The sequence below is a fragment of the Vanellus vanellus genome (genome assembly GCF_965231255.1).
Source record: "Vanellus vanellus genome assembly, chromosome: 12".
NCBI classification, from domain to species: domain Eukaryota; kingdom Metazoa; phylum Chordata; class Aves; order Charadriiformes; family Charadriidae; genus Vanellus; species Vanellus vanellus.
Genome location: NC_138917.1, coordinates 13,940,672 through 13,959,604, shown reverse-complemented (window position 1 = coordinate 13,959,604; position 18,933 = coordinate 13,940,672). Strand labels below are relative to the sequence as shown.

The window sequence follows — 18,933 nt, the reverse complement described above, 5'->3', positions numbered from 1 at the left end:
CTGGTAAATTTTCTCCATTTTTTTTTTTTTTAAATACTTCCTACAATTTCACTCACAGGGAAATGAAAGATAATTCTATAAAGCCTAAAAATAAACTTGGATCTGCTAAAAAAATTCATCATTTCACTCCCAGGCTTCCACCAGCTGGGCTTGTCTGCTTTAGGTTTGACACCCCTGAGAGCTACAAGCACGTCTTATAAAGATGAGCAAGTTTACATGAGAACGATGAAGAGATCAATTTTTTTAATCTTTGCCAAAATACTGTCCGGGGCACTTACTGGGAAAAAAAATATATATTTTTGGCAATTTCTCACTCACTTTTAATACCATACTTAAGTTATTTGCAAATTTGGAGAGGTAATGTCCAAATACATATGCTTACCTATGTGTTCTTCTTTCAGGTTTGCTCATTATATTCATTAAACTATTTAATTCTCAAGGATCTACTGGAGATACAGTGAAGACCCCCTGAACACCAGTTAAAAATAAACCTGTAATGAGAATAAATTACACACACATATCAATTGCTACAAGTCCTGTAAGGAGTGAGACCTTTCTACATAAACATCTGCTGCAGAATTAACTCTGATACATTAACAAAAGCCCTCCCCACCCAAATCAAATAATGGAAAGATAACAGTTACCTGATCAGTTAAAAGAATAAACCTTTTAAATAAATAAATTTGCACTACACCAATTTATGTCACTGTGGTACTTAAGGCGAAACCTTTTAAAGGAATAGATTTACTGTGCATACAGATCTCCACTGGGTATGTGTAATTATGCAAAGGAAAGGCATTACTTTTAAAGTGGATGAATGGCTGATACTTTTTGATTTACTGCTAGAAACAGAAAAATGGTAATGGCATGAAATAAGCATTTGCAAAACCGTTCTGGCAGATGGAAAATGTTTGATTTACCTAGGGCATCCATCAGGTTCTATATTTTAGATCAAAGTAGATAAATGGAAAGGCAAATGGATATTTGGAAAAAAATCTACTGCTTTTCTGTCAGCCCTGCAAGTAAGTTAAATGTTTGGAGGGCGAAAAAGCCCAAGGCTCTCTGGATGGAAGGAAGTCACGATTCATCACTGCTCTGGCAACTACAGCTTTCTGCATTTACCTGGAAAGGTGAGAATTGCACGGAAGTAGTTTTAACTTTCTTATTCTGGGCCTGATTCTGAGAGGTGATTTGAAGGCGGCTGGCAACGCTCAATATTTCCACCTGACACTGGAAATGGGTAATGTACCCTGGGTCACATTTTCCTCTCAATGCCATTACTCACTCTCTTTTTCTCTCCTTTTCTGGCTTGAATCCACATTGGTGAAGAAACTATATTCCAGTCAAGACAAACACCCCCCCAAAATCAAAATCCACTGCCTTCTCAGATCCTTCTGAAATCTGTGCAATAGGAAAGCGCACCAGAGGTAGGGTAAGGCTTACTGGACAAATCTGGAGACTGAAGAACCAAAAAATCATTTTCTTCCCATGGCAGAATTCTTCCTAGAGGTTCCCAGTGAAAAGTGTGGTTTCCAAGCATGCTGTGATCCTGTTCTGAACTCCTCCTATACTGAAGCACATCACCAGGAGCTGTGTAGTGTATGGGTTGTGTCCAACAAAGTATCACTAGACCTGTGGTACATGTGTTGCACAGATGGTCTGAACATGCACAGTTAATCCAAAATGTCTGGGACACATCCAATTTGTTGTGCTTGTGAAAATCCACAGGAGGGCACACGCACAAGAGCCCCAGCCACATCAGGTTTACTGCAAGTGTGCATGCCATGTGCAGTGGGCATTTCCAGCAAGTGTCAGATTTGCTATACATGCATGGTGAAAAGGATTTGCTCACGTGCTGAGAAAAGGCCGGGACTACTAAACATCTGGAAATCTTGACAAACATAAATAATCCTTGAATATAACCTCTCAACAAAATATCTGGCTGGGGAAGGGCATGTCTGGAGAAATTCAACATACATCTCTCTGCCCGCTCCATCAGGAAATAGCGTAGAGGAGAGTATGGCCTTTCCAGCTCTCTTCACATCACTATGAACGTAAGCAGCAAATCTATCAGCTACTTCTGCATCCATTTATTCTATGGAAGGGTTGCCCAGTTCTTAAGAGGCCAAAGGTCAATCAAAACTCTTGTCTTTTGCCCAGACAGGTGAAAAAGGCAGCCAGACTTATAATTACTCAATAATAAAGAGCTGCCTGCTCTCTAGGATACTTGTTTCATACGTTTATCGTAACAAAATTAGCAGATATCTGCTCCTGCTGACTTACATGGCCTGTATTTTTAACTCAGTAGCTTATCCTTGACCAATGAAATACTGAAACAGGCTACCCAGAGAGGTTGTGGAAACTCCTTCCTTGCAGATATTCAAAACCTGTCTGGACAAGATCCTGAGCAACCTACTCTAGTCGACTGTGCTCTGAGCCACGGGGTTGGACTAGATGATGCTCTTACCAACCTCCACTGTTCTGTAATTCTGTGGTGAAGATCTGCCCCTTCAGTTTTGTAGATGCACTTGCCTTCCAAGAAGTAATTAAGTGATCATACCTCTACCATAAGCCATGGTTATCACTGTATACAAAGCATTCAAAGATGCTGCGTTTGTGGAGTGGCCCAAATCCTCTGCAGTGACCAACAAGAAATGACCAAAATATATGAAGTTTTACCAACAAAAGAGACCAAGGAGGATGATGCTAGTCCTCTGCTGCATTGCAGTATCTGTGACTGGTTAAACAGCCCTTACACATAAGGCCCTACAGGCACAAGCTCCACAGATGAGATGAAATCCAACACATCTTCATACCAGGCTCAGCAAGGAGAACCCAGACCCTTTGTGCCCATATGCCCTCCAATCTCTCCTCCCCAAGCTTATCTTTAGTTATGTCTCTCTGAAACAACAACCCTGCTACAGGCTTCCACATACATAAACTCTTAAAATCAAGACTCAGGACTGTACGACCACCAAATGCAGGATGCATGTACACCTATAACAGTCAATGTACCCATGCAAGCTGAAGATTTGTGCACATCCAGGGATATCTGAGAGGTATACACCCTGTAGAAAAAGTCATTGCAAGCTTCCATGCAAGGAATGAAATAAGTGCTAAAATACTGAGCTAAAAGTAAGGCCAGACTGTATTTCTCCTCCTGTAATAAATCAGCACTATATGTATATATTAAATCCAATCCCTTCGCGTGTCTAGTTTCAGTGATAAAAACTTAGTGAGCAGGGCAAAAGTTACTGGGTAGAGATCGATATGCTTGCTTGTTGTCCTTGATTGGCAATAATGCGACATTTTCTCCTTGACTGTAAGAGGCGCTTTTGTGATTTGGGAGCATAAAGAAATTCTGGACTTGACAGATTTATATAGTAGGAATACGCTAATGTCCTTTGACCCGCTTAAGAATAAATACGACCTACCAAATTGTCATTTTTATGGGTATTTACAACTGAGGCACTTTGTAAACCTAAGAACTAATATTTCCCAAAGGAAATCTGTGCTCTCGAATCTTGATAAATTATTGAAAAATACAAGCCACTACCAGCCCTACAAATTTTCTCTTCTATTTCTCCTATTTTTAGTTACAGAGAAGTTGTCAAAGCAGATTGGACCACTGATCTATTTCACCAGGTACATTGCTGCAGCCATGGCTAGTGCTTCAGAGGAATCCTCTAATATTTTTGGCTATTTGATCAAGGCAGTGTAAAAAAAAAAAAAAATCTTTCCTGAAACTTGAAGGTTTTCAGTGTCCGACTGAAATATTAGTCATATAATTCTTTAAGCTCTCAAATGACTATTGGAGAAGTATTACAAACTATACTTTCCACAGCCCAAATGCCACCAGCTGCATTTGCTCTCATGAATGCTTCACTTGATGCTATAAACAGACAGTGCAAGGAGTGAAATAAGCCATCCCAGTTCACTCAAACTGCAGTGCTCACCACCTCATGGGTGTAGTGCAGATACTCTGTAAATTTAATAACTTGCTGCTGACCAACTACATCCCTAGTTCCTAGTTCTGCAGGCCAGGTGACCCAGGAAGCCTTCACTTGATTGCTGTATCTCAAGTCTACTTCATCTCACTTGCCACATAAATTTCGTCTGTCACCTTTATGCTGTCTCTGCCCACAAAGGCTTTCAGAAAAGACGAACTAACTACCCGGAGAGAAGAAATGGAAACTAATGAGATGAGGACCTCTGCCCTTCAGAGTCTTCCACTGGAAGATGACAGTGCACGATTATACCTCTATAGCTTGGTCTTAAGGAAACAGCAGTTTTTGACCCCAAACTGATTATTAATATTGTCATCCATAACAGAATAGTTGAAAGCTCTTTCCTTTTATCCTTATTCTCCAGCTGATAGTTGACAAAAAGTCAACACTATTCAGGACAGTATCTAAGACATGAGACTTGCAGTATTTTTCCAGCAGAAGCTTATTGTTTTTCCTCTTGGTTATATCCTTGTACAACAGTACAGATCCTCTCAAAGACTTTCAACACATCAGATTTTGACTAAAGCATCATGACGTGGCACTCATCTCTACTTTTACTCCATTTCTAAGGGCAGCTGCTTTTCTATTTTTCTTTGCGCATCTGTGGACAACAAAATCTTTTCTCTATCACAAGAATGTCTTCATTAAGTCAGTTTCTGCCTTCAGCTTATTCTTAGTCTTCTGCATACTATAATCTATGTATATGCACAAGAAAGGCTTGAGAGGCAAACTGAAAAAGCAGGAAGCTGGAATAAACAATGAGGCAGGAACTGCAGGAAGCTTAAGCATCTTTTCTTGCCCTTACTGTGCTGTCTTCCTTTTCATCCTTGTTTACTGTTGAATTTGGGATTTCTTCTACATTTGTATGAAACATGATTTCAATGTCCTCTGTTTCGTGACCTCATTCTGGCAGCAGTATGATATGGCACAGCTAACACAGTGACTGCGGCACAAAGTCAAACAATTCTGAGTTTAACTACTGTCTTGAACATTTAATTTCATATCAGATTTGGCAAATTTAGATATTTAAAATTTTTTGTACACTTAACTTACACTTGTATACCTAATACTGTTCACTAAGTAATAAAAAGGTCCTAAATACCCATCAGCTGCTACCCCCTACACTGGATATTCCATCTCCCTTTGCACAGGCAGTAGGACAAAAGTAGAAGTTGCATTTTAATATACATAACACCCAATAACCCAGTGATCCACACAACTAAACAGCATTTTTGTCCCATTCATTTCAAGGAGAGTGATGTCCTTTGGAAAAAGAAATTATGAAACACTAACATTTGCTGTGTGACACTGAATTTACTTTGTGAAACAATGAAAATTCAACAGTGACAGGAAAGAGGGAAGTTAACCATAGCCAGAGTAGTAATTTCAGCCCAAATGAGCAAAAGCCCTTTTTGACATCTTGAAAGAAACCTACCTGTTAATAAGATCAACAGATTTTTAATCAAGATAATTACTCTCACACATCTTTTCCTATCCTTAAGTGTTTAACAAGAAACATCTTAGGTTCTCCTTACCTTTTCCTATCCTTAAGTGTTTAACAAGAAACATCTTAGGTTCTCCTTACCTTTACTACTTCTAAAGCTTCAAACTGTAAGCAAAGAAACAAGACTGTGTTGCGAATAGCAACCCTTTTGCCTTACGTTTGCAAATAGGCTTTCCTATTTGCATTGCAGAAAGGCTTTTTTCTCCCCCAAATTATCTGTGCATTTAAAGATTGGGGTAAAAAAGCATCTATTACTCTCAACATTTCACCAGAAACCATCTGGCCTTACTTTTATTTCAGCTGCTGTCTCTGTTCCCTCTCTTTGCTGCAGACCTACAGAGGCTGACAGGAAGGAGCGATGGTTCTCTGACTGTGAGAAACAGAGTTATCAATGAAAGCTGGAATACTTCACTGCCCCAAAGGCATCAGCCTGAGATAGTGCATAGGCAACTGGTGACTTTGCCAGATTAAGAATAATCCAAGGAAAGTATTTAATAGGTCTGTCTAGACCTGAGTGAGTGAGTGAGTGAGTGCCAAGAGTCTTTTTGACAGATGAGGTTAGGAATATGAATGCAGTCAGAAAACTATGCACCATTTTCAATTTAAATATTGACCAAGTATGGACTTTTCAACAGAAGACTCCTAACCAGTCACCATATGAGAACAATGTGAGTGAAGTTCTTAGTCCTAACACAGCTCTTTAACAGACATCCTAAGGGAAATAAGCTTTTTATCCCCAAAACAAGTGTTCAAGGGATCAAATAATCCTTGTCACTAGCAGTCAAACAATGGTTGAGAATAGGGAAAAAAAAAAATGGAGAAGAGTTCCATAATGCCTCAACATGAACAATTTCTTGCAAGCCCCAGTACAAGCACTGGTTCTTATAAAAGCAAGGAGCTAATTGGGCAGGTTGCCCTGACACCGCTAAGGCAGGAATCCAGCTCTGTCTCTCTCTGAAGGATTTTAAATTCTGAGGGTATTTCTGCAGTGGGGACCATAAAGTGGAGGGGAGGGTCAATTCTACTACACACCATGGCATTTTAACCCACAAAAAGAATATCTCAGCCCAATCCTCCACCATTTCTGAAAAATATATCATTTAGGTTGCATAGATAAGCACTGCAAATGAGCAAGAAAGTTCCACAGATAGTTCTGTTCCTAAACTCAACTTCTAAGTTCCTCAGCACAGCAAACACTGACTGGATGTTAGGGCTAAGGCGCAGGAAGTAATTGAAGTTTTAAGCAAAGTAAGTGAAACCTTTAATGACTTCTTTTTGAAGATACATACATATAAATCTGCTCTTAAATCAGAGCTGTAAACTTCAAGCCTGGCTTCTGCTACAGATATCACCCCTTATTGCCATAATTATCCTGCAAAATTTCAGCTACCATTTAGGAAAAAATGTCTCCCTAAGCACACGTACCAGCAGAGATGATCTCGGAAACCACAACCTAGGTGTGAACTCACAAAGTCTTAACTGAAGAGGCTGCAAACAACCTGAAACTACCGCAAACATCCCCATTCACTTCTCTCAGAGAACCACCCAATGTAGCAATTTGTCATGGACTTCAAGATTTTGCTAAAGCCACATATTTCGGTTTCCTTCCCCCTTCCTGCTCTGCCAGGAGTTGCCTGCAAGTCCTTTATGTTCCTCAGTTCTCCCCCCTTGCAGAGTTTGTTGGAATAGGTGCAGGAAACAAGAACTGAACTCCAACTTGTCATTAGGGAGTCTGCAGAATCAAAATAATGGGATGAAAGAACAGCTTAGCAGCTGGATCAGCTGCCTAAACCACACAGGGAAGAAAATATCTGAAAATTTCAGCACTGAAATAGGTAAAAAAAATATTTGTCTTGTTAGGTTCGATAAAAATACTTAAGTTTTATGAATGGAATGAGGGTTTATTAAGATTTATACATTGATTTAGACCACAAAGTCTATTATTACCAGTGAGTGTTATTTATCTATCATTTCACTAGAGACCCCCATTTTACTAGGTATATTTCCTTTCCTAAAGGTGATACTGAATCTTCGCGTAAAGTCATTTTGCTACACAAATGGACACTTACATTCTCTCTGCTCATTCATAAGTTATCAGCAAGAACCACACGTGAAGTTGGGATGGGCACATTAGGGAACTGAGCTGTGGGCAATTACTGTCATATTTTCACAATCTATTTTTATTTTTTTTCTGCTCAGCACAGAATGGACACAAGTAAGTACAGTAACTATGCAAGAGCAAAACCTGAGAGGAAGAAGAGATCCAACAAGAAAGGGAGGCCACTATCTGACATTTTAAAAGGGCAAATCGAAAGCAATCAACACTCAACCAAATGCTCAATGTAGGACGAGGTGATAGCTTAGGATATACTTAGGATACTGTAATGAGGCTAACAAGTGCTGTGTGTTTTAATGTAAATTAACACAAGATAATCTCTTCACATATTTAAGTGATGCACTTCAAATTAATTAATACATATTTAATAGAAGTCTTCTTGAACAGCTGTTATTTACTTCTGGAGTTTCTACACATTAGCACTGCCTGCTTTGTTCTGCTCTGAAGTCGTTCATGCTCCAAAGTACTTTAACAACTTCGGCTGTATAAAAATTGAACAGTCTTCCCAAAAGAGACACCCTTTCTGATAACTTAATATTTTTACATTAAATATTCAAACACTTTCTGAACAAAAGGTCAAATTCTACTTACAGCATCTGTGTGAAACAGGCAAGCAGATGCTTAATGCTGCTAGACAAATACTTTCAGCACAAAGAATGATAAAGAGTTGGCGATCAGTCACACTTCCAGGCTTTAAAATCAGCTTTCCTTTACTTCTGTTCCCTAAATTCTGCACTTACCATTCATATGTATCAATACAGACCCACATTATGGCTTGTTCCTTCCGTAAGTGTTACACAGTGGTGTGTTAAATGTAGTCCTGACAGTGAAAGTGTTCTCTACAGTATTCATTGCATGTTATGAGTAGCATGCCAACTCATTAGGGTTTTTGTCTTTCAAAGACTACTGCATATGACATTACTTTATTTAAACCTTGCATATAGCACTGAAGTAGTTCTCACCACCCCTTTGAGTTTTTAGGATGTGAATGAGTAGAAACCAATTCAAGAACCATGCTGGTAGCACATTATATTTGCACACTCACAGTGGTGAATGTGACTTTAGGCAACTGTAATCAGTTTGTAATCAGTTTCTTTAAGAATAATTATCATCATTCAACAATCCTTATCAGTGTATCAGTTGTCATTTTCAGCTGACTACTTGAAGATGTTTACTCTTCTTATGGCACTAGAGCACTGGCTAGTGCTCACTGCTTATGTGTCAGCCTTTCTAGCTTACAGGTTTACTGAAAATAACTTTCAAAGTTGGTAACAATAGTACTAGAAAATACATGTTGGGACAACCATCATTAAGTCTTCTGTGCAATGGTGTATGGAAATACATGCAACTTTTGATAGGTCTGAAAACAGACCTAAATACACAAAAGTGAAAAATACGTACTGATTCAAGCACACTGACATTACTGATATCTAAATTCATTCCTTTTTATTTAATGTGGTGTTTTTCACACTAAAGAGTACATAAGATGGCACTCATTACTCAGGCTAAAAACTTAAAAGACTAAACCAGATCAATGCTTTACCTGGTAAATATGCTTAGGGTGAATGAGTGTGTGGAAGACAGATTTAGAAAGCATCTTCATGATCCTCAAATAATTCTGCCCTGCCTATACCAGCAGCTTGGAGTTAGAGCTGCAGATGCAAAGAATGAGGAAGATGACTTAAATTTCTCCCCTACACACCCTGAGCATGGCTGGTAGAAGACTGGGTTAGCTTTCAGCTGGAATCAGCTTCCTGATCCCTATGAGGCCACATGAACGTTCATGCTGGCAAAAGAGAAATGGTGGGGACAAATGGTTGGGACAGAACTGTCGGTTTTGATGGAAGTCCAAACACACAGCAGATTAAAATATCTGTCGAAGTCCACATTTACACAAAGTAGTGCCAGCTACAATAAACAGGCACCTGAAATTATTTCTATGCATTGAAATTTTGTCAGCATGTTTAGGAGGAAAAGGGAGAAAAGCAAAGAATGCCAACATTGTCATAGGCTCTAAAGAATCTCTTTTGCAGGAGATCAGCACACCAAAGACATTTCACTGCTTTTGATGGGAGCCATGTGGGAGACACACTAGTCCAAAAAAAAAGAAACCTGAGAAGACTTAATCTCATACTGTAACATCCTCAAATCACCATTATGTTAATGAAACTAAATTTCTTTAAAATCTTTTTGCCTTTGGAGGGAGGATGTACCTTTTGTTCAGAGAAGCACAGGCACTCTGCCAGCTGACACAAAAAATGTGTTTGTATACTTGCTTTGATGTCTATAATATAACTTCCAGTAGCATCAGCAGAAGCCTGATGCATAGATATCAAGAAAAGAGACAGAGAGATCCCAGAGGACAAACTTGGCTCCCAGTCCCAAGGAATGAAAACATATGCCCACTTTTTATACAGCCATGACATAACAGGTATTCTTTGGGTTCTTTTAAACTTCCTTAGAGCTAAATGATCAAATTCAAGGGGAAACTCTCACAACATACACAGCGAGACTTTCATATTTTTCCTCCTACATTTTACAGGAATAATGAAAATCTGTGTTTACCTGTCAGCTTTGGTTGAAAGGTTTCCATCATAATTACACCTTGTGTATTGGAAGGAACCTGGCAGTTGTTAACATTACTAATACTAGTCTGGAGAGGTACAAAGCTGTGGGAGCTTGCTGAAAAACAACAATAAACCTTTATTAAAATTTCCAATTTTTGCAAAACCATTTTGACTAAATTCCAGCTCTACTTAAAATGTAATTAAATATTTACATTTATTCTCTAATAAGTATTGTAAGTAAATCAATTTCCAAATTATCTTAAATTTTTGTACAGTATACAATTACTACATTTTTTGTAATAAATGCACAGTTCTAATGAAAAAATAATGATCTTGAACTTTAATAGAGCCCTTCATTTGAGGAGATGAAAGTGCTGTACATTCGTTCATTTATTATGTCTTACAACCCCCGTGTGATGTTGGTACTATTATCATTTTACAGATGGGGAAACTGAAAGGCTAATTAACTTGGCCAATTTACAATACTCTTAGCTGTAAACTTAGGACATCCTATTGTACTCACAGGCAAAACAAAACTCAGCTCACCTGTGATGAATATTTACTACAAATTCTTAAACTCTGTAAGCATTTTACTTATAGGAGAGAATGTATTACACAAACCTTCGGAGACTTGGTTTTGCATTGACAATGGCTTTGAGTGCCACAGAAATGTGCTGCCTACAAACATCAGCACACCAGTTTATTGTAAAGTGTCATCATGTTTCCCAGCTAGTTATGGAGATGATGTGCGTTTTCATTTAATTTTATTAGCCATTCAAGTACACATTTGTGCTTTGATTCTGTACGATGTATCATACAGCACTTATACACACACACACAAAGATACCGTTTACTGACAAACTCATTCTCTCAGTTTACTTATGTGTTCCATAAATTTCTTTACTCGGTCAGGGTCAACACCATTTGCCCAATAACCTTCTTTCTTGAAATACGAACCAATTATTAGAGCGTTTGCATCCAAATAATTCCTCACATTCTCCAGAGTCACTCCAGACCCAATCAGCACAGGAATCTTCACAGCATGTTTAACCTCTGAAAAGAAGAAAACCAGAATTAGGGTGAAGTCCTATCTTTAAAACTCTATCAAGACTCCAATTTGCTTAGATTTTCAACAATAAAGAAAGGTAAATATCAAGAAACTCATGATATTTCTTACTTCTACTATAGAATGAAGAACTTCTCTGGAATAAAAACACCTTTAGCTCTGAACAGCTGTTAAGAAAAATCTCACTTTTTTCATTTTGCATTCTGTTGCTGTATGACACTGCAGAAGAATATTCGTAAGAAACCATCAGAGGATGGCTTCAGCACTGGAAGATATGAAAGTTGGGTCTTGATACCATACCTGTACCCCCTTTTTCTTCTCAAGGAACAAGATTTAAGATTAAGTTGAACTGACTGGCAGAGAATGTACCGCATTTTACTACATTCCCTCACAAATTCATTTCTATTCCACACCCCTGGTAAGAAGAGATGCTAGATGCAGGAAGTTTTTGCACAGCAGGACCAGACCCTTTTACTTACTGTGACTGTTATCATCATGCTTAGAGGCTCTGTTGTACTTGTGGTACTACACAAACAGGGGAAGGAGCTATCGTTTACTACTGTGTTGCAGTAGCACACAGTACAGATTCCAGGCAAACCAGGTCCATTGCCTTGGCCGATGCTGGAGTGACCATGTGGGCTGCCATGCCCCATGTGGGGTCTTAAACATGTTCTCAATTTCCCTTGCCTTAAGATGTGAATAATCACCTCCCCCAATCTTTCCATGAAGTAATCAAAATACAGCTACAAGTATAAGATGCCATTCTTGTTTCCATTCATTGTATCAGTTCAGATTCTTTTTTGCAAGTCCGGTGAGATCATTACATTGGCAGAAGTATTCAGCAGAGCTGTGCTCATTGTAATTCTTCAGTCATCAGTTTAAATCACAATAATGGTAGTTGGACTGGTGTGTATTTCTGCCAGGTCTCCTTGCTGAATTTGTGCTATGTTGACAACTAGTAGAAGATCTTCAGTGAAGAAACAAGAAGGGCCTTATTGACAGGGAATGGAAAAGGAACATGCTCTCCACTTTGTGCTAAGTTTCAGGGATGTGGAAGTAGGAAAGCAAGCAGTGGTCATAAAGACTACATTGATATCTCCAGCTAGTTTACCAGAAAGCAAGAGATAGTACTGATAAAGATTACTTCTCCTTCCATAAATGGCAATGTAACAAAAAAGCCAATTATTTTTCTATATACACTATGTATTACTTAATTGTCTGACCCTTTACCTGGCTCCAAAAGGAGAAATAGACAAAATATCAACCCAGGGCTCAAAATATTACAGATCCACTTAATCCCTCACACACAGGGGTGGATTTCAGTTCCTGGTACAGGTGATCATGGTCACTGTGAAATGCACGCATTCTGACAGACCTGATTGTGCAGAAACTGATCTATTGCTCAGTTACCACAGGTCACATTTTTTAGAACAAAAACAAAAGGGGATTGCTGTTTCCATCATGGAAAGGTTCCCCACAGATAAATAAGAGGTTATTAGAGTATTTTCTGCAGAACTTGGGTCAGTACTAGCTCTGGAAAAGGAAAAAAAAACAAAAATGAAAAAATGAAAAACCCCTGTTCAAGAATTACTAAGCATCCTTCTCATCCTTTCATTTCAAACCAACCACCCTAAGACCCACTTGCAGAAATGGATGCTTCATCCCATACTTAGAGAAATGTTTTTCTATTTCTGATCTTTAAAAACATATAAATTGCCTTAGTTGGTGATAAGCTGGTACAAGATGGTTGGAGCTTGAGCTAACCAGGGAAAGCATACATGCAACATACAAAACATTGCTTCAAAACACTGTTGAAATGAAGTTTCATCAGAATCCTAACTTATTAATTATGCTTCAGGGAAGACTAATTATTTATTGCCTTCCTACTTCACCAAAGAAAGGGGATCAATTAAAAAGCTCTTGAATCTCTTTTTGGGTCACATGCCCTACCATTTTTCCAGCTAGGAACAATAACTCCTTCTTACAAAGATTTTAACACAAAAATAAAACCACTCCACACAGTCCTTACGGAAAACTTTAAACAAATCACCTGGATCATGCATATATGATTAACACTTTAGTTATTTCTATGCATATTTTATATTCTTATAGTCATCCTGCTTACAGCAACAAAATAATTAATTTTTAGTTATTTATAGCATTGTTACTGAAATCCTGTTCTCGAAAATTCAGAATTTTATTTATATAGTATCTATGTGCTCTTAGAAATATCATATCTGCTTTACATAGATACCAATGCATAATTAAGGTGCTACAACTGACCATAGATTTGTGTGACAGTACTTTACTGTATTCCCAGAGGAACTGCGTTCCAAGTCAATATTTGTTTTTATGACAAGTGCGTAAGGCACATTAGCAGGTAGTTGTTTATAATTATTTCACATCAGCAGGAAAAAAGAAGAACCAAATAATTAAACAGAGCATGATCGCATGGGTGTAAGACAATAGCTTAGCCCTACTAGGCAAAGAGTAAAAACCAGCGATACCTGAGACTGCTGTGACACTATAGAAAACCTCAGAGCTTTCCAAAGTAGCAAGGTATCCAACTCCTGCTGTGATCCATACAGGACACATGGAGTCCACTCACATCTCTGGCGCTGGAGACTTATTCAGATTGACAATGCGAAGAATGGCAATGGGAGTGCTCAAGACTGCACTGAGACTGGGTTACCTAATTAAGTATGCTACAGATGCTACTTTTAAGTCATTTCCAAGCACATCAAGGCCTAAATTTGATTAGTAGAAGGTGACGTGTCTATCGGCTGTGTTAATACAAATTTTAACTTGTAAAAGAAAATAAAGCAACAGCAGTGAAATAGGTTTTTGAGTGGCAATGTTCAGTCACTGTCAAGATGTCTATAAACATAGAGCTTTGCTTTAAATTTCTCAGCTTTCTTGGCTTTCTTTTTCTGATTATATTTTTTTTTTTGACACAAAGAAAAAAGGAGACAATTTTGTGATGTTACAGTAACAAGACCCTAAAGTTTACACAACTTGCACATTTCTCTATTTCAATAAAGTGTAACTAGAGGGCACTGTGCTCTTTCTTGTGACAGTACATCTGCAGACATGTCTTTAATAAAATCAAATGAAATAGTGCTTGGTTGCAAAGCACAATGAAAGCATTTGAACTATGGTATGCACAAGTTACATGAAATAAAGGCCAAATGCTCCTAGCTTGAAAACAATGGCAAAGAGCAGCTTAAAAATAAGCACCACTGTGCCAATAACTTGCTCGACTACTCTTCTTTAACAGCTTTTTCATATGCAGTAATCACTGTACTGCACACAACACTATGTTTATGGTAATGCTTCACTGTAACACATTTTAGTTGTTTTTTTTTTTTAATTCAAAGGACTTTTTCTCTGTCATTAAATCTAGGGCTTACAAAAAGGACAGATCAGACTCACATCTGCCGTTTATCTCTGAGGGTACCACAAAGGCAGCAGCCTCTATTTTGACCTAAATGTACCATCAAACGGTGAGGGGGTGAATCAGTCTTGATGCCCCTTTTATGGACAATAACTAAGGAGATGCCAGTCACAGCCAGCTGTTGGGTTTCACGATGTACCCTGTTTTCCACTGGTTACTCAGTTGAGGCCATTTGCTTTCCTCAAAGATATAAGTAAGCAGTCATTACACAAAGCTTTGGTCACTTAAAATACAGACTGGATGTGAAGCAGGTATTTTGGCAGTTATACCCAAAGAGAAAACCTGATTCACACACTCCAACCTAAGAACGTTTCACAAAGTAGCAAACTGGAACAATCTTAAATGAAAATATGGTTTGTTATTCAATTGCAATTCAAAATGCTCAGCTGTAATTCCTGCTCCTTGATAACCTGAAGTCCGATTTTTAGACCTTGTACTCCATTGACCACTGGTGCCCTGGTATTCCCAGGGAGCCCAGGAGCAAAGCCTGCCAGCCTCTGCGAGGAGCAATGCTGATGGTTGCCTATGAGAAGGCAGCGACACAAACTACAAACAAAACCCTACTAAACACAGTTCTCTGGCTTGACAGGGAAACACTCATTTCCCACACCCCATCACAAATCAGTCAATTCAACACAAAGACACAAAGGCAAAAACACTTCTATATTACTGCACAACAAAGCTGAAAAAAAGACATGACAAAAATCTCATCTGTCTCTTGGTTCTGCTTTCAAGAGATGCTTTGCACTGTGATGAAAGGTGCCCAATTGTGTGTATCATCGTAATACAGCACTTCCAGGGCTGCATAAATTCGTGAAATGCAAAATTTCACTCACATCAACACCAACTTTGTGACTGCAGATCTGATTCCTTTTAAGAATCTGCTGACATAGATATGCCTAATTTGTCATTTCCTTGTACCCTGGAATATTGATTTTTAAGTTCTTCTCCCAACTGTTTTAAGCCAACATCGTTCTCACGAGAGGGCCTGCTAACACCCAAAATGCTGTGACCTAAGTAAAATAAACCCATGATCTGCAGACTCTTGCTTTCATAGCACAAATCCAAACACAAAATTAATGTGCGTACTTCATTACAGCTGCCAACTCTGATTCATTTTGTTCTTTGGATCCAGAAAGAGAACAAGACAGAGACTGACATGTTTGTTCACACGAAAGAAAAACAGAAGCCACGATGCCGTCTGGTTGGAGACCTGTGATAAAAAGCCTATGGGCCTAGAGGTCAGGTTTTGCTCTCTGGTGCAGGAAATCCATGGAGGTTGCACGTGCACCTGTGAAAGCAGAATTTAACCTAGGATTTTGCCCTAAGATTTGTGAAATCCTTTTTAAAAATTATTTAATCTGCATTAATAGCAATGGGGGCATTAATTGCAGGCACGGATAGATTTCTAGATTAATGAAATTTTGCAGTCTCCAAAACACACCTAGGTTTCAGGGTCACCTGTTCCACATATCATTTCTAGTTTACCATACCAAAAGACCCAACTAATTCAAGAGCTCAGTGTTCACACCAAGCCATCATTTTCTTTTTAACATTGGTGATTAAAGCATTGTAATTTATAACCTATTATTTCACAGAAAATTTAATATGTATGAAATAAGAACCCATTTTGACAAGTTCAACATTCATTTTAAATGCTGTTAAGCACGTACGATATAGAGAAAACCCTGAAAACACTAAATGATTTCATGTTATTTCAAAAGATGTTTGAGGTCCAGGTATCTACAGCATGTAAATTACGTTTTTCACCCTGATCAGTTAACATAAGTTCAATACAATACACTCTGCACTGGAACTTCAAGACATGCTAAGTTAAAGCATGTCAGCAAAAGTAAAACTTAAAAAAATACACATTCTGTTCTATGTAGTGAGATGCTCAAATTCAAGCCATTAATCTAAATTAAAGTTAGTGATGAAAATTAAATGTCCCATGACAAAACTTTAATTCTAGCACGGGAGCAATCCAGTTTCATGAAGCTAGCCCAAACTTATGCCAGTATAAAAATATAAAAAAAATCATATAAGACTTTTACAAAGATCCGAACTCATAGGTCAAATAACTCTCCCTTGATAAAAAGTCCACACCATTTCAAAATTACTTTTATGTAATAACTTTCTATCAATGAACTTGTATTCTTTTGGAAAAATCTTCTAAGCAATACTTTCCCTGGTATTACTGTTTGGAACGTTGCCTTATCAAAATGCCCCTTTTCTTGCAGGACTTCCATTTTCATTGTGAAAGATAAAATTGCTTAACTCTTCAATGCAAAGATTTATCGTTAGTTAATAAGGCTATAAAGTAGCTTATTCTTATATTAAGACTTTATAGAAATGGAACAGTCTGCTTTTTACATAATTTTATATACATTTTTAACATTTTTTGTCATTTAAGCTTCAGCATCATTCAGTGTTATAAAAGCTTAAAATAATTTTAATTTTTGTCCTGCCAAATTGTTGTTTAGAAACATACGACAGCCAATTTGAATAGCACCGCAATCACATTAGTTCTGCTGTACCAAATCAAACCCTACAGCGAGTTTCTTTTCTTCCCTCTTTCTTTTCCTTAAGGAACAGCGGATATATAGATTTCTTTCCACATTAATCCAGAAGCCGATTCACTGCTTGTTGTCCGACCTTCCTATGACAGCTCTCACCTTTCAGCTCCTGAGGATCTGCGGGCAATCCAGTAGCCGTGCCAGTCAGTACAACCCCATCAGCCAGGAAGAGCTCGGCAGCCGAAGCGGTCTCGGCCACGCTGACATCTGCCGTCAGAGCGTGAGCACTGTCAACAGCAGGAACGTACCCTGTGGTTACTGTCGGCACACACATTTGTTATCCATCTTGTTGAATGTTTAGACTGCATTTCTTCATCTTCCCTGCTGTCAGAACAACCAAAGGCAGGCTTTGTGAGGGAGGCCGAGTGTCCTGGTTTAAATTGGGAAGTAAAATTGCAATACGAACAGGAGGGAAAAACCCAGCCTTTTCCATCAGGGAACCATAATTGATCGGTCTATTGTTCTGGGTCTCCTGTCTCTAAAGAGCGATTGCTAAGTGTGAACTACCAAGTGTCAATTGAGACAGCTGCTTAGATGTCGAGCACCTGTATTTCAGAAATGTTGAGCACACACAGCGCTCTGACTTCAAGTGGGAGTTGTGGATGTGCAGTCATTCATAAATCAAATTCTGTTGCCTAGAACAGAACGAATACCCTCCACTTCATTTCACGAAGTCCAACTAACAGAAAGTATAGTTATTACCTATGATATAATCACAGGAATCATCTTACACAGCAGTTACAAACATCAATTACCTGCAACCTAGCTTTTCAACAGCAGTCTTTGATACACGGGTGCTGCACTTTGTCTGAAACCTGCAGCAATAGCAGCTTTTAATTCAAACGGTTCTAAACTTTGAAAGAATTCCAACCATTGCTGGTTCAACACCTGACTTTGTTGCTTCTACATTTCCATTTAAGTAGAAAACAATGGCTATGGCCAACTTGTTGCACTGATGAGCGGTGATGGAGCCAACCTCTTTCCTGGATCAGCCTGGATGGACAATGCTCTTGGGGGGGACCATGTTCTGGCCATACTCAGATGCAGCATGTGTGTGCAATGTGTTCCACTCACGGCAATGGATGCAAAAGGAAGTATGCTAACTCCCTTTCTGCAGCTGGAGAAAGGCAGGCCTAAGGACCTAATACATACAATGAGGTTGAAACGGGGCTTAAGAGTAGTAGGCACCCTAAAACTAGCACATGGAGGGTAGCCGTAACACAGCAAGTAGAGTACAAAAATAGTTTTTCCCCCATTTAAAGAACAGGAAGCTAGGAGCTCTCAGTGACAGGCATATTTTTCTACATTAAGAAACTCAACCAACAAGTCCTTTAACATTTCCTTCTCAGCTTATGAATCTGCCCGAAACAAAAACCTCTTTTCTGTTCTTAAAAAGCAAACCCTTTGAACAACAGGAAGTATAATCCAAATATCAATTCATCAGTTGTCAAGACAAAGCAAGAAAAATAAAAATCACATGACCGATCAATTATTTTTTTTTACAAAAATGTGTAATGCAATGTTTTTATATATTTACATGCACGTACATACATACATATATAGAAAGAAACCACTCCGAAAGGACCTTAAAAGCTTGATTTGACTATGCTGCATTGTTGCCTTTCTATTTTGAAATTTATCAC

At 38.5% G+C, this 18,933-nt stretch overlaps 1 protein-coding gene across 1 annotated transcript in view; it reads right to left on the bottom strand.

The window, feature by feature from the left end:
* The window catches only part of LOC309676567 (uncharacterized protein F13E9.13, mitochondrial-like), a 55,047-nt gene that overhangs the window by 18,425 nt on the left and 17,689 nt on the right, over positions 1-18,933 (bottom strand). Inside the window, exons 6-8 of the mRNA XM_082489133.1 lie at positions 17,390-17,517; positions 11,152-11,247; positions 10,193-10,309 (exon numbers count right to left, since the gene is read on the bottom strand). Of these exons, the coding sequence (XP_082345259.1) occupies positions 10,193-10,309; positions 11,152-11,247; positions 17,390-17,517 (341 nt within the window). The remainder of the gene's footprint in view (positions 1-10,192; positions 10,310-11,151; positions 11,248-17,389; positions 17,518-18,933) is intronic.